Consider the following 14,749-nt stretch of genomic DNA (forward strand, 5'->3'; position numbering starts at 1 on the left):
GCATTTCATGGCCCAGGCAAACCTCTTTCTTATTTTTAAGTCTTACTAATGGTTTTTATGCCACAGTGTACTGTTCCTTCTGAGTTCTTGTATTGATGTGTTTTTGTATTGATATAGACTAACTAACCATGACAGAGACACATAACCATTAACTTCTTTATGAATTAGAAAAAAGAGATGTTAAATCTTGTCATATTATAATTTTCTATTTTCAAATGCATTAGATTAGTGCTATCACTACAGGGGACTTGGTCTTCAGCTGCACATGGAAAGAGGATGATGCTTTACCTTCTTTTACTTTAAATGCAAATCTCATTTCAGTTCTATTCACTGACGCTGTGTGGACATTTTTAGATTTGGTAGAAACTCTAATATGATTTCATTCACAGCAAAAAAGTGTCCAGTATGTATTTCATCTACTGGCAAGCACAAGCCCCTTAATTAAAATTATATTTTTAATGATACAATATAATTATTTTTGTTATCCACAAATCTTCACATGTACATTTGACAAATTAATTATTGATTATTTTCTGAATTCTCAGACTGGTCCAGTGTGCAGGCCAAAATAAGGGTATAAAACATGAATTCAGTTTAATGACTTTGACTTTTAGTTTTAAACAAGTTTTTGACAGATTTAAATACAATTTTTGTGCTTTCTTGTTTTTAATGACAGCTGGTCTAATAAATGTGTTAAGCACTGCAACAGTATGACATGTATTCATTTTAACATCAAAACTATTTACACAATTTCTTTTGCACAATTCGGAGTTTTGATCAATTAATCTTGGAACTCTCCTGTGAGTAAAGTTGGCAAACATGAAATCACTTAAAATACAAGAAAAAGCCCACTGAGCCTGGACATAAACCCAAAGCTACATGAGAGTATCTTAGAAACAGGTATACGAGATGAATAAACACCTTGAGAGAAAAAAATGAAACAAAGTTTGACTTACCAAATCTGCTTATGAACTAAACAATAGTAGTAAAGCACTCCGAGATCTCCCGAGTGACGACGAAGTTTTTATTCCTTTCAATGTGGAAACGTTCACGTGAACTTTTTTTGTTTTTTTTCTTTGTTTTGCTGTAGTCTGTAATCGGGTGTCATTGCACTAACTACAGTACTAGTGATGTTGTGATAAAGCCCCGTGAATGTCGAATCTTTTCAGCCAATTGCTTCGCCAAAACGCAGATCACACGAAGCCCCGTTCAACAGCTCATTTGGAAATACTGACATCTGCTGGTCATTCACTGTACAGCAGCCCTGCTGTGATATATCAGTGAGTATTATGTATCATTATGATGTCACTCTCAAAGATCACAGAGCGGATCACACAGCATTTGTAGAATCAAGAGATCTGGCGTGCATGTGGTGTCTTATTGCACCCCAAAATGATATGTAGCAGGATCTTTAGCGGTTTTTGTACAGCAGATCAGTTATTTTGTGTGTGCATACCACCCTACATTTACCTTTCATTCAAGGAAGACCTCAACTGTTACTGCAACATATGACTCAGCTAAAATGCAGTTCCAGGTTTACAGATCAGCTGTATTTCTGCTACATACACATGGACTTGACACTTCATTGTATATACATTTGCCTCCCTTTCCTTTTATTGTTTTAGGTTAGTCCTTTAAAAGCTAATTTAAAAAAATAAAATAAAATGCGAGTTATTTCAGGTGGCATTGTATGTGTGTGAAAGCTGTACATTTACCCTCAAATCAATGTTTTGATTCAGTGTGTCAGCCCATGTGGTACTTTAAATTACACAAATAAATGTTTAGAGTTCTGCAGTCTAGTAGTTATCGACACAAGCAAGATTTAAAAAGCATTACAATGTGATCTTGACCCTAATTCAGAAAGCATTTGGGTTTTTTTTTTTCAGTTTTTGCAAAGAATCATTTTCCACTACTTGTACAGCGGGTGAGAAACAAATAAAAATAAACGAATTAAACCTCCCAAATGTTTTTTTTTTTTTAATTATTTTTATTTGTATTATTATTTTTCATTTTCTAAAGATTAATTGAAGTCTCACAATGTGGGTCATCTTTCTCCAAAAAATGTGAATTCCAGCTGATGGGACACACAAGGGATAAGTAGACTGCTTTTACACTTGTTAAAGTTTCCCAATGATCAAAACAAAGAGTTAAGATCTCAAACTATTAGATAAAATGCAGACTGCACAGTAGAAAATCCACACATTTAAGAAGTAGACCTTAAAATGAACTTATGATGTTGAGGTCAGTTCTCATCAAAGAGTCATCTTCTTTCCATTGCTTACTTAAGGTGGTCACCACAGTGGATCATGTGCCTGCATCTTTCCCATCCCTGGCTGCCTCCTGTGTCAAACAACTGTCTTTCATGTCCTTCACTATATCCATGAATCTTCTCTGTTATATTTCTGTTTTTCTCCACACCTGACAGCCTTATATTTGGCATTCTTTGTCCAGTATATCAATTTTCCCTCCTCTGCACATGTCCAGAGCATCTCAGGCTTGCTTCTCTAACTTTGTCTTCAAACCGCTGAGCTGTCTCTCTGATGTACTCGTTTCTAATCCCATTCATCCTGGTCGCTCCCAGTGAAAATCATCTTCAACTCTGCCACTCATCTTTTTGTTAGTATGACACTCTCCAAATCAGACATCCAACCAGAAAATTAAATTAAAATAATAAAATAACAAATGTCATTTGGGTTTTACAGCATGTACAGCCATGATCAATGTAATTACCTCTTTTCAAACCTCCACTATAGCATATAAGACATGAATATAGCCATTATCTGATATATAATATAGGGTACTTTAAGTAAATTGAGTCTTCTTAAATATTTGCATACTTTTCTTATGTTATAACTTTATCAGTTTTTTAAAAAACATATAAAGCTACAAATTTCTGAAGTCTAATATAAAAGAAAAAAAGATCAGACTAAAAGTATGTATTCATTATTTTAGAGTCCTCAATCTCAGTCAGTCACTGAATGTTTCATGTTTTTCATTTTAGGTCATCTTCATTTTTCATCACTGCTGCATTTTCCATTTTTGTCTGTAATTTAAATAAAGACAGAACTAGTGCATTAGTATCAAGGAGAGAAGTGCAGAGTGCCTAATACAAACTTCAGTTTTGAGCAGGGAAATGATCTGTTATTAGCATCTGTAGCTGATAACAGTTAATTCTAGATATTTTAATGTTATACTAGATATTTTTTTAAGCTTGAATAGCTAACAAATGTTATAAACAAGGGCTCAATCCCAGCACCCCCATTATTATTAGCAGACACTTGATAATTTATAAGTGTCTGTTTGTCAAAGGTTTACTTCATGATTAAAAAGAAAATGACAGTATATTCTTCAGATGATAGATTAGAACAAGCATTAGCTGCAGTCCTTGTTTGTCGTAAATCAGCTCAGAAATCAGCTCTGACAATATTTACAATTTTTATCTGCTCTTTGTCTGCTTGTGTTGAACTTCTGATGCTCATTCGTATTAAAACACTAAAATCTATCACGAAAATCTTTTAACCTGCAAGCCCCACCTGTGTTAGTTTGTGATGATATGAAAGCAGGTGAGTACTGCTGGTCATCACCCCTGATAAAAAAAAAAAAAAAACCCAGTCATGTACATTTTACGTTAGATATCAGAGAAATTACCTGAGAGCCACTTATGAGCTTATGTGCTTCTGGGCAGTCTCAACAACTTCTTCATTGATGTTCTTATAGTACACCCTTATGAACTGCTCAGAGGAGCACTTTGGGAGAAGCATAGAAACCTGACAAGAATGATGAGAGATAAAGTTTAAAATAACAATGTCCTAAATGTTGTCTTAAAAATATACACAGAAACAGCAAAAAACTTATAGAAATATACCAAGATCAAAACTTTTTTAATTCATTGTTTTGGTTCTGACCTCATCTTCACGGAGTTTGAATGGTTTGTCAGGTTGATTCTTTTTGTAGAAAAATACATTTTCAATGAGTTCTTCTTCTTTTATCCCATAATCCATGGCAAAGTGCTAAAAGAAAGTTATAAAGAAGCCTGTTTCATACAATAACATGGTTTCACAGCAGAGGTAAATATCTTACAAATCGAATGATGATCAAAAACTCACCACAATTTCAAAGCCACTGGCTGTAACTGTGACATTTTGATTGTCCCCAGGTGGGCATGCTCGGGCCAATTCCTGTTTCCAAGTATCAATCTCTTGCTAATGGTGGTAGAAGAAAGAGTGAGAAGTAAGAGGGACAAGAGATTTGAAATGTAGCCCATCTTGTCCACACACAGTAAGAGCATGTCCACATCACAGGCTAAATGTACTTTTAGTTCATGTCAGTATAAACGTTCGTTCCTTATGAAGATCTTATGCAATAATCTTCTCACACTTATTGAAATGGATTTATCTGCCTCAATAATGTATTTAAAATTAGCTCTGCTCATTTATTTAGTTTTTTGGGGGTTTTTTGTTTTGTTTTGTTTTAAACATTCTGAAAATAGCCAGCTATTTATGTCAAAACATTGCAGCTTGGCAGTGTTGATGAATCATTCTGTGTAAAAGGGAAATTCACAGAAATAATGAAATGTGTTCCAGAAAAAGTGGAACTTAAAATGTATAAACTACAGGCAAACACATGGTTTTGTCATGTGTTCATGACGGATGACAAAACCATTCACAAAACCTTAAAGGTGTGATGTGAAAGGTATGATGTTGAGTGTGAAAGTTGTGCCGTTTGTAATAAATGGTTTTGATGATGGTTTCATTTCAAATTATTTAAACTGCAGTTAACGCTTCTATTTTCTAATGATTAACAAAATTCTAATAACAATATCCAGTTTTTTACCCTTAAACAATTAAAAATGTGCATTGATATTGCCACAGTCAGAAAGTGTAAAGAAGCTCAGAAACAAGAGATTACTGCACACCATGATGGGTTTTTCAGACTGCATTTTGCCCAAACACTTGTAGATTTGTCGAGAGACGATCTTTAATAGAAGCCTCTTGGCCTCAGCCATCTCTTTGGAGGATGAGTTGATGGCTGTAATAATATTCTCTGCAGAACAAACAGAATCCAAGATTTGCCAGTTAAAACATTTAAGTATTTAGGAAAAGTGATTAATAATATAAAGAGAGGCACAGCAAAACTTACACAAATGAAAGCAACCCACTTAATGTAAAATCCCATTTCCCCTATTTTCTATTATCATAAGCAAAGCCTGTAAAGTTAGTTCAGACTGAAACATAATCTGAAAAGTCAATACTCAAAATAATAGAACTGTATGTAGAACTGATGTTTTCACAAAACACGTATGGCACATGTTTTGGCACAAGGCAATCTGTTGCAGAAACCAGTAGAAAAAAGGTTATGTGATGGGATTGGAGGAATTATTAAACACCTAGCAGACAGAGATAGTTTAAAACAACTATCAATGGTCACATCCTGACTTAAATCACTCAGTTCTGTGTTTCAGCCATCAATGTTGTTTCCAACATGGTAATCTGGATCCAAGACAGCTTTTTTCAAGTCAGTCAAACCAAACAGATAACAATGACTGGTGAAGAAAATTATAACCATACTGACAATACCATTAGTGCTACAGGTTGACACTGCTTAGTATGTTGTCAACATCTATGATAAGGTTGTCATAGATGTTAAAAACAAAAATATTCACCTGTGCAATCATTTTCAAACCACCCCAGAAAAGACAAGTATTGAATACTAAGATCATAGATCATGACTGTTGTTCAGAATTAGATGATGGAAACAAACTGAATTTAACACAGAGAAGACTACAACCAAAAAAGACTTTTGATTTAAGTGTTAAAAATATATTTGATATTAGAAAAATTATTTTGACACAGAAGCAGCTGCAGCTAAAAGACGAGCCTGCTGTTGAAACGGTGATTAACCTAAAAGAACTTATTGATGTTATACATGGAAAAAATGTTTAAAAACGAAAAAACAAACACCCAAAGTTGTTGGCACATTAAAACTAAAAGAGGCCGTCTGGTGGCCCAGATCAGGTTTGCCAGAGGTGGCCCAGAAATGGCCAGTTGCAGACACACTGGTGGTCCTGTGCCCTCCCAGATGTCAGCCTAATGTGTACCTTAATCAAGCCATGTAATAACAACATGTGCCGGAACATAATAGTACAAAAGTAACATGACAAAACTCTGTTCAGACAGTGAATGGACTGATTCATATATAGCGCTTTCCTACTCTCCCGGACTACTCAATGTGCTTTATACAACATGCCACATTCACCCACTTTCTCTAAACTGAGTGCTTCCTAACTACAATCATACAGACTGACACTCTTGCAGACTGGAGGCGCCAGGGCTTGAACCACTAACCTTCCAATCAGTAGGTGACCTGCTCTACCTCCTGAGCTACAGCCTCCCCCTGGAAAAAATGAGTAAACCATCACTAGGTTTTGGATAGTGTACACTCACAAACATGTCAAATCGGCATTTGAAAGGTTGGCCACGCATGGCCCACTGTATATAATTTTCTGTTTGTTATTTATTATATGTTATTCCTGTCTGACTATTTATATTTTATTTCTGCACAGTTGGTGTGGAGCACCCACAATTTTATTGTACATGTAAAATGACACTAAAGAGCTATTCTATTCTATTCTATGGCAATATTCATTATTATTCTGTTGTTATCATGAATCATTTTCATTACCCAAGCACATTTTTATTCAGGGTGATGGTACTCACAACAAGCTAACTCAGAGCTCATAGTTAAACTCGGAGTTTATTAAAATAGCTTTCTACAGATGGTCCTGTTTCCTCGTGTTACTGTTTGGCTTTTCCTTATCATGCTTATCTCCACAGCATTTTTCTTTTAACAACCTATAGGTTTATTAGAGCTATTTTTTCCCTTTCGTCCTGTATTTGGATCCTGTTTTGCTAACATACGTATACAGAACTCCAGATGTTATTAAAAACACATATTTTAAACATGGCACAGACTAGTGTCTTAATGTTCTTCAATCTTGAGTGGTAGAACACTGACCTTTCATCTTTTTGTAGGCCTCCATGTTTTCTTTGGTGGGTGAGAGACTTGAGTCATTGAACAGGATGGAGCGATCTGTGCCCAACTCGTGTTCTAGCATCTGAATCATTACATCAGGCCTCTCGGAGGAGTTGAGTATTTTTTCAAATACACAATCTATGAGACAAATAAAAAATGTCAGGCCCTTGAGCTGCTTAATTATGGCAAAAATCGGTCAATATCAACACTTTTCTAGTCTTTATCAAAAAAGCAGCTTTAAACTTTTCACATTTTACACATTCGCACATTTTTGTAGTGCTTTAAAAAAATACACTTACACTGCTCCACAATTAGAAAAGGCAACAGCAAAATATGACCATCTACTGGCAAAGTTTAAAACATGAGTTAAGACAATAATTGCTGACTGACCTGTGAGCTTGGTGTAGGCTTCCATGTCTCCTATAGCTGTGGATAAACTGTATATTTTTTCTTCTGAGCCTTCAATCTGGATGCATTCACCTGCTTGTAAGAGGGCATCTTTGATCCTAAAATAAACAACTTCAATATTTTACTTTGAGAAACTGTTTTTTTATTATACAATATAATCAGAAATTACATATGCTATATTCAGGAGATCATGCTAAATGATCAAGTATATTGTAAGAGCAGATACTCACATAACCTCTATGATCCTGGTCGTTTTGTGCTGGTAGGCTGTTCTGTGGAGTAAGCTCCTTATTTGGAACATGCTATACAGATTGCTCACCTCCTATTTAAAGTATTCCTACAATTTAGTTGCAACTAAACATAAAATATTAGAAATAAAGCACTGAAATTTATGAAAACTAAAAAGACAAAAAAAAAACCCCAAAACAATACCTTGTCTCTAAAGCAGATGCGGTTTTTCTCACCCACCCTACACACCCGGGCAAACATGAGGCAGCGGAGATGGTCAAAGCTACTCTGGATGCCCAGATAGTAGCTATCTCTGAGAGGACATAATTTGGAAATATGTTAAGAAATCAAAATAATACATTGTAACTTATCATGTTAAAAACTGGTCTCTTCAACAGGATCCACCTGGCAATGTAGTCAAACTTGTCCACATCAATGCCATTTTTCTCATTTCCCACAATTTCATAGAGGAAGTACTTGTCCTTTGTTCGACCCATAAACTGTGAAAAAATAGACGAATAGCACAGACATCGAATCCTACAGCAATACTAAGAACTGAATTCACTGTTTTTACACAGAAACTGATATAAACCTGTTTTTGAGTTTCATCAGTGTTCAGATGTCCTCGGATCATCTCCTTGATGAACACCAGGTCATTTTCAATTTGACCATCCACATTCAGACCATATTCCTCCATTGATGAACGGAGACCAGTACTCAGTAAGTGATCAAACATCTTCACAGAAATCTCCTCGCGCTGAAAGATACAAAAATGAAAGATACAAAAAAAATCTACTCATAATAACTGTTACATGCTTTCTGGAAATTACAGAGAAGAAGGGAAACAGTTTCTTCACATACTCTGTCATTATGAACTGTATTGTTTTAAATACTCAAAATACTTCGAAATATGATGGGGAAGTTCTTACAGACAATTTTCAAAGAAAGGATGCAACATAGGAAATATCTTATTCCACCATTAACCTTATCAACAGAGGCACTCCACCAGGTAGCTGTAGCTCAGGGGGTAGATTGGGTGAACTACCTATTGGAAGATCAGGGGCTTTACAGCTGGTTCCTGCAGTCTACATGCATTTAGGCATCGAAAAATGTGATTGTATGTATTTGTGTATGAATGAGGCTTATAGTAGTGATTTGAGTATTGAAATCCTAGTAGAGGAAGATTAAGATTACAGGTTATTTTAAAAAGTTTAAATTTTAGAATGTAACTGTTAATGGCTCTCTGTTGTTTTCATGTCTGAATCTTACAATATGCAGTAATAAAATGATTAAGGGCTTACAGAAACATGAGGAATGTACACAGTAGCTTTTATTGTATACTATCAGTAACCTCATTAACACATGGACGGCTTAGGATCTAAATAATATTGTATGTTCTTCTACACTAAGTCCTCAGAAGCTAGTGTAGGTCCTTCGGACTTTTAAAATCCTGTGTTCCCAGCAACTTCTAACAGAGTTTGCCATTATATAAAAAAACATATTGATTCTTATTCAGCTGCTTCTCATAATCCGAGTCACTGTTTTCAGAGAAAGGTGCATATAAAAATCTGTCCTTAAGTATTTTAGGATTATTTTATTAGTTGTATTACTTTTATTGGCCCAGTGAGGAGTGATGATGCTTCATAACAAAACATTTTTTAAGTGGTCAAAAACATGAGAAAAGCACTGTATAAATTCCATGCCTCTTCAAAGAATAATTGTTGTATGCCTCCTGAATATACAGCATTGGAGGAAAAATTAAACACTCAGTAAACGACTGATGGAGGCTCGTGCCATATAAAATCAGGTGCATGGACAATCTTTAAATTCTCTTTTTATTCATTGTCATAAACCAACAGCTGGCTCCAGCTCCATGTTTGATACACAGAAAATGAATTTGAGCATTTTCAGATAATTTTTAAATCTTTCCTGGTTTTCTAATTAATTAGAAAGTTTCCAAACCCATGTGAGTAAACAGTGCTAACCACTGACCCACAGTGGTACTAAATCAAGAGACCTTAACAACAAAATGCTCACATGTGTTTGAGTTTGGTGATGCATCTCAGACATCAGAAAAGTTTGCTTCTTACCTTCCTGCTACCGTCCATCAGATCTGCCCTTTTTTCCAGGATGAACATTTCCTCAAAGACAATGGAAAAGGGTCCTTGTCCTACATACAGATATAATATATTTGTTATCAGTGTTTGCATATATAGTTTCATATAAAAACAGTCTTCCGTTGATGTTTCTTTTTGTCACATGGGCCTTATAATACACCATTAGGTTGGTGTAAATTGACTTTTATACTAGTTGTTCATCAATTACCCAGATCATGGCAAAGTCCTGCAATCTGCACACACAGGATGTCTTCAGGCGTGATATTGAGTTCTGGCTGCTTTGTAATTAGAGCTTCTGCAAACTGGCCTGCTAGGTATGCCACTCTGTATCACAATGTATGTACAACTGAGTTGCACTGTTTCAATAACTCTATGGAGGTATGGGTCAGTAGTTACCCTACTGCAGAATATCTGATAAATACCCAAGTGAATACTCAAAGCGATTGTGAGATGCTCCAGGGAAAACAAAATAGGCCCCTCCAAGTTACTTGATGTTTCGTAGTCTCTGAAACTGAGGTGTGTCAATGATTTTGACAAGAAGTGGGTGTAACTCTAAGAGCCCATGGATAGGATCATAAAACACCTGGAAAAAAACAAAACTAAGACACATGTAGCTGAGTTATTTCATAAACACTATGATAGCCAAAATAGTAGAAAGTCAATATTGAGTATTGATTTTGTGGTCTTAAGATGTGTGATCATAAGTTGTGGGAAAACCCCCACAAGATAAAAAATAAAAAATACAAAATACTTTAAAATCTAATTTTTTGTGTTTGAAAAAACATATCAGTTAAAAATACAAAATAATAATAATAATAAAAATACAAAATAAATTTAAAAGAAGTTTAAAAGAAGTTAAAACTAGGTGAAATGACTGATTGATTTTAAACTTGGAAAACTAAAGAAAATAAAAATAAAAATATAGAGGAAACAGAAAGTCTAAATTAAAGAAAAAGAAAAGCCAATTAGAAAATACCAAACTATAAGAGATCTGATCATTACCTTTCCTGGTACTTTGGCCTGCCAGAGCTTCCTGAAGTGTTCTGAGATTTCTTTACAGTGTTTTTCACTAGATAAAATGAGAAAAACAGAATATTACAATGGGTACTGAGTTTAAGAGCAAGGAGTAAGGTGAAATATTGAATGAAATATTTTGTTCAGAAGGGGAGTCACTCACTCTATGCCACTCACTCTAGTTAACCGATGCACATCCTTAGCGGTGATATTTTTAGCTGGAAAACAAAGACATATGCCCACAGTATAGCAAGGAAGTAGCCTTGATATTGTTGCAAATGCTCCCACACAGAACGGTGGTTAAAACATTTCAACAGAGATTAAAACCAACAAATCATTTAGCAAACTGTAAAACTAACCTTTAAATCTATCTTCACAGCATTGGTGACCAATTTTTATCAGTTTGTCACATGTTTCCTCCACTCCCCAAAATCTGATATTTGACATGACCTGGAAATACAGTCTATAGTGTTAATCTTGTAGATGGAAGGTAGAAATTTCAGGATATTCCTGTGATATCATTGGAAAAAAAAAAAAACATCATTCAATTTTAATCAAAGGAGCTTGCAAAGAAAAGCGTCTGGACTTCTTTAAGTTACTTGAAGACGTTTCACCTCTCATCCGAGAGGCTTCTTCAGTTCTAAGGTCAAATGGTGGAGAGTCCCAGATATAAACCTGGTGGGAGTGTCCCCCCACAGAGGGACAAAAGGACCCCCTGATGATCCTCTAATCGCCTGAGCCAAGGTGTGGAACTGGGTGTGGGTCCCAATCAGCCAGAGTTTCGGGTAAGTTCATTGTGAAACCCGGCCCCACCTTATCATGCGAATTCCTGAGGTCAGATGGCCCAGGGTGTGAGTGGGCCTTAAGGCGTCTGGGAAGGGATCTCAAAACTGGATTATAGATGGCAGAGAGTTGGTGTCGTAAACCACCGCCTCTGTTCAAAGATGGTCGCTCACAGTGGACATAGATGGCTTCTTTCACTCCTCTTTCAAACCATCTGTCCTCTCTGTCCAAAATGTGAACATTGGCATCCTCGAAAGAGTGTCCTTTATCCTTAAGATGCAGATGGACAGCTGAATCTTGTCCTGTGGAGGTGGCTCTTCTATGTTGTGCCATGCGCTTGTGAAGTGGCTGTTTGGTCTCTCCAATGTAGAGGTCTGGGCATTCCTCGCTGCACTGTACAGCATACACCACATTGTTAAGTCTGTGTTTTGGTGTTTTGTCTTTCGGGTGAACCAGTTTTTGTCTGAGTGTGTTGCTGGGTCTGAAGTACACCGGGATGTCATGCTTGGAGAAAACCCTCCTGAGTTTTTCTGATACACCGGCTACATAGGGGATGACAATGTTGTTGCGTCTGTCCTTCTTATCCTCCCTCGCTGGTGTCTGATCTTCTTTTCTGTGCCTCTTTGCTGACTTTAAGAACGCCCATTTAGGATAGCCGCACGTTTTGAGTGCTTCCTTTACATGTGTGTGTTCCTTCTTTTTCCCTTCAGGCTTAGAGGGAACATGTTCTGCCCGGTGGTGTAGGGTCCTGATTACTCCAAGTTTGTGTTCCAGAGGGTGATGGGAGTCAAACAGGAGGTACTGGTCCGTGTGTGTGGGCTTCCGGTAAACTTCGATGTTGAGGTTGCCATTCTCTTCAATGTGCACAGCGCAGTCCAGGAAAGGCAAACAGTCGTCCTTCGTGTCTTCCCTGGTGAACTTGATGTTTTTATCCACAGCGTTGATGTGCGCAGTGAAGGATTCCACTTCTTGTGTCTTGATTTTGACCCAGGTGTCGTCCACATATCTGTACCAGTGGCTGGGTACTCTTCCTTTGAAAGAGCCAAGAGCCTTCCTTTCCACTTCCTCCATGTAAAGGTTGGCTACAATAGGTGACACGGGGGAGCCCATGGCACAGCCATGTTTTTGTCTGTAATAGCCTTCGTTGTATTTGAAATATGTAGTGGTGAGGCAGAGGTCTAACAGTGTGCAAATCTGATCGGGTGTGAAGTTGGTCCTGTCCTCCAAGGAGTTGTCTTCTTGTAGTCGTTTTCTGACAGTCTCCACTGCCTCCGTGGTGGGTATGCACGTGAAGAGAGAGACTACATCAAAGGACACCATGGTTTCATCTGGATCCAGGGTAAGTTTCTGGACCTTGTCAGTGAAATCGGTGGAGTTCTTGATGTGGTGTGGGGTGTTCCCCACGAGAGGAGCAAGGATGGTAGCAAGGTGTTTTGCAATGTTATAAGTGGCTGAGTTTATGCTACTGACTATGGGTCTGAGTGGGACAGCTTCCTTGTGGATTTTTGGAAGTCCGTAAATGCAGGGTATGGCATCCCCTGGGTAAAGGCGGTGATAAGTAAGGCGGTCAATGATTTTGTCCTTTTCCAAGTCTTGAAGGCAAGCTATAACTTTCTTTTTGTAGCTGCTTGTGGGGTCTCGCTTTAAGGCTTCGTAGGTATTGTTGTCACTGAGGAGAGTAGTGATCTTTGTATGGTAATCTGTAGTGTTTAGGACCACCGTGCATCTTCCCTTATCCGCTGGTAAAACAGTGATGTTGTGGTCTTTGCTCAGGGAAGCGACGGCCTTCTTTTCCTGTATTGTGAGGTTGGACGGAGGGACTTTGGCACTGGAGAGGGTGGCTGAGACTTTCATCCTGATTTGCTCTGCTTCTGTCTGTGATAATTTATTAATCCGTATGGCAGATTCTGTGGCTGTGATGAGGTCCACTATGGGCAACTGTTGTGGAGAAATGGCAAAATTGAGACCTTTGGCTAATACTGTCTTTTCAGGTTCAGTGAGATTCCTGTCTGAAAAGTTCTTAACCAATTTCTCCTGACTGTCTTCAGGTGTGTTTTCTTCTATGGGTTGTGTAGGTTCAGATTCAGAATGAGGAGTGTGTGTTTTTGAAAGCAAGGTGTGAAATTTCCTGCGTTGTCTTTCTTTTCCTTTCGAGTGTTGGGCCCGCTGAGCCTTGTCCACAAACTTGTAAACCTCTTCTAAGATTGGAGAGGGTAGAAGGGTTTCCAGTTCCTGCAGAGTCTGGCTGATCTTGACCTGGAGGGCATCTATAGTGAAATGGACCTGTCTTATCCTTTCACTTAAAAGGTGATTTTGCGCTCTCTGTAGAATCAGGTCTGCTCTGTATCCCCTGACAGTGGATCCAAGGCGCAGGCTCTTAGGAACAACTCTGGTTTGTCTGCATCTTAGGTTGAAACGGAGATGGTTCCTATAATCCGCTAGTTTCCTTGATTCCCTTTCATACTCCCGCACCAGTTGAAGGGTGTTCCTCCCAAAATGTAAGAGGAGTGAAAGAAGCCATCTATGTCCACTGTGAGCGACCATCTTTGAACAGAGGCGGTGGTTTACGACACCAACTCTCTGCCATCTATAATCCAGTTTTGAGATCCCTTCCCAGACGCCTTAAGGCCCACTCACACCCTGGGCCATCTGACCTCAGGAATTCGCATGATAAGGTGGGGCCGGGTTTCACAATGAACTTACCCGAAACTCTGGCTGATTGGGACCCACACCCAGTTCCACACCTTGGCTCAGGCGATTAGAGGATCATCAGGGGGTCCTTTTGTCCCTCTGTGGGGGGACACTCCCACCAGGTTTATATCTGGGACTCTCCACCATTTGACCTTAGAACTGAAGAAGCCTCTCGGATGAGAGGTGAAACGTCTTCAAGTAACTTAAAGAAGTCCAGACGCTTTTCTTTGCAAGCTCCTTTGACTACGATGACCTGGATGACTGAGAACCTTCACAGACACATTCAATTTTAAAAGTTAAGCTTTGATATATCAGATATTCATTGCACATATAGAGAACTATTTCCAGAATTTTTTTTGTTTTAATTTTGAATATTACGGCTTATGACTTATGAAAGTCAGAAACCTTTGATTTCAAATTACACTATATTGCCAAAACCCATCTAAATAATTGTATTCAGGTATTGCAATCATTTC

At 37.7% G+C, this 14,749-nt stretch overlaps 1 protein-coding gene across 1 annotated transcript; it reads right to left on the bottom strand.

Moving 5' to 3' along the window:
- Positions 1–7,964: 7,964 nt before the first annotated feature.
- On the bottom strand, positions 7,965–14,126 carry LOC146494689 (uncharacterized). Its single transcript, XM_085145879.1, has 9 exons — positions 11,159–14,126; positions 10,963–11,017; positions 10,788–10,854; positions 10,208–10,368; positions 9,994–10,109; positions 9,759–9,838; positions 8,261–8,425; positions 8,074–8,168; positions 7,965–7,981 (listed from the first exon to the last, which is right to left on the bottom strand). The coding sequence occupies exon 1, from the start codon at positions 14,124–14,126 to the stop codon at positions 11,526–11,528; it is 2,601 nt and encodes an 866-aa protein (XP_085002005.1). The 3' UTR covers positions 7,965–7,981; positions 8,074–8,168; positions 8,261–8,425; positions 9,759–9,838; positions 9,994–10,109; positions 10,208–10,368; positions 10,788–10,854; positions 10,963–11,017; positions 11,159–11,525.
- Between the last annotated feature and the right edge of the window lie 623 nt (positions 14,127–14,749).

This window comes from Neolamprologus multifasciatus, chromosome 20 (genome assembly GCF_963576455.1).
Source record: "Neolamprologus multifasciatus chromosome 20, fNeoMul1.2, whole genome shotgun sequence".
Taxonomy (NCBI): Eukaryota; Metazoa; Chordata; class Actinopteri; order Cichliformes; family Cichlidae; genus Neolamprologus; species Neolamprologus multifasciatus.

Coding starts and splice junctions, on each gene's coding strand:
- LOC146494689 (XM_085145879.1), bottom strand. CDS start 14,126: ATGGTCGCTCACAGTGGACATAGATGGCTTCTTTCACTCCTCTTACAT.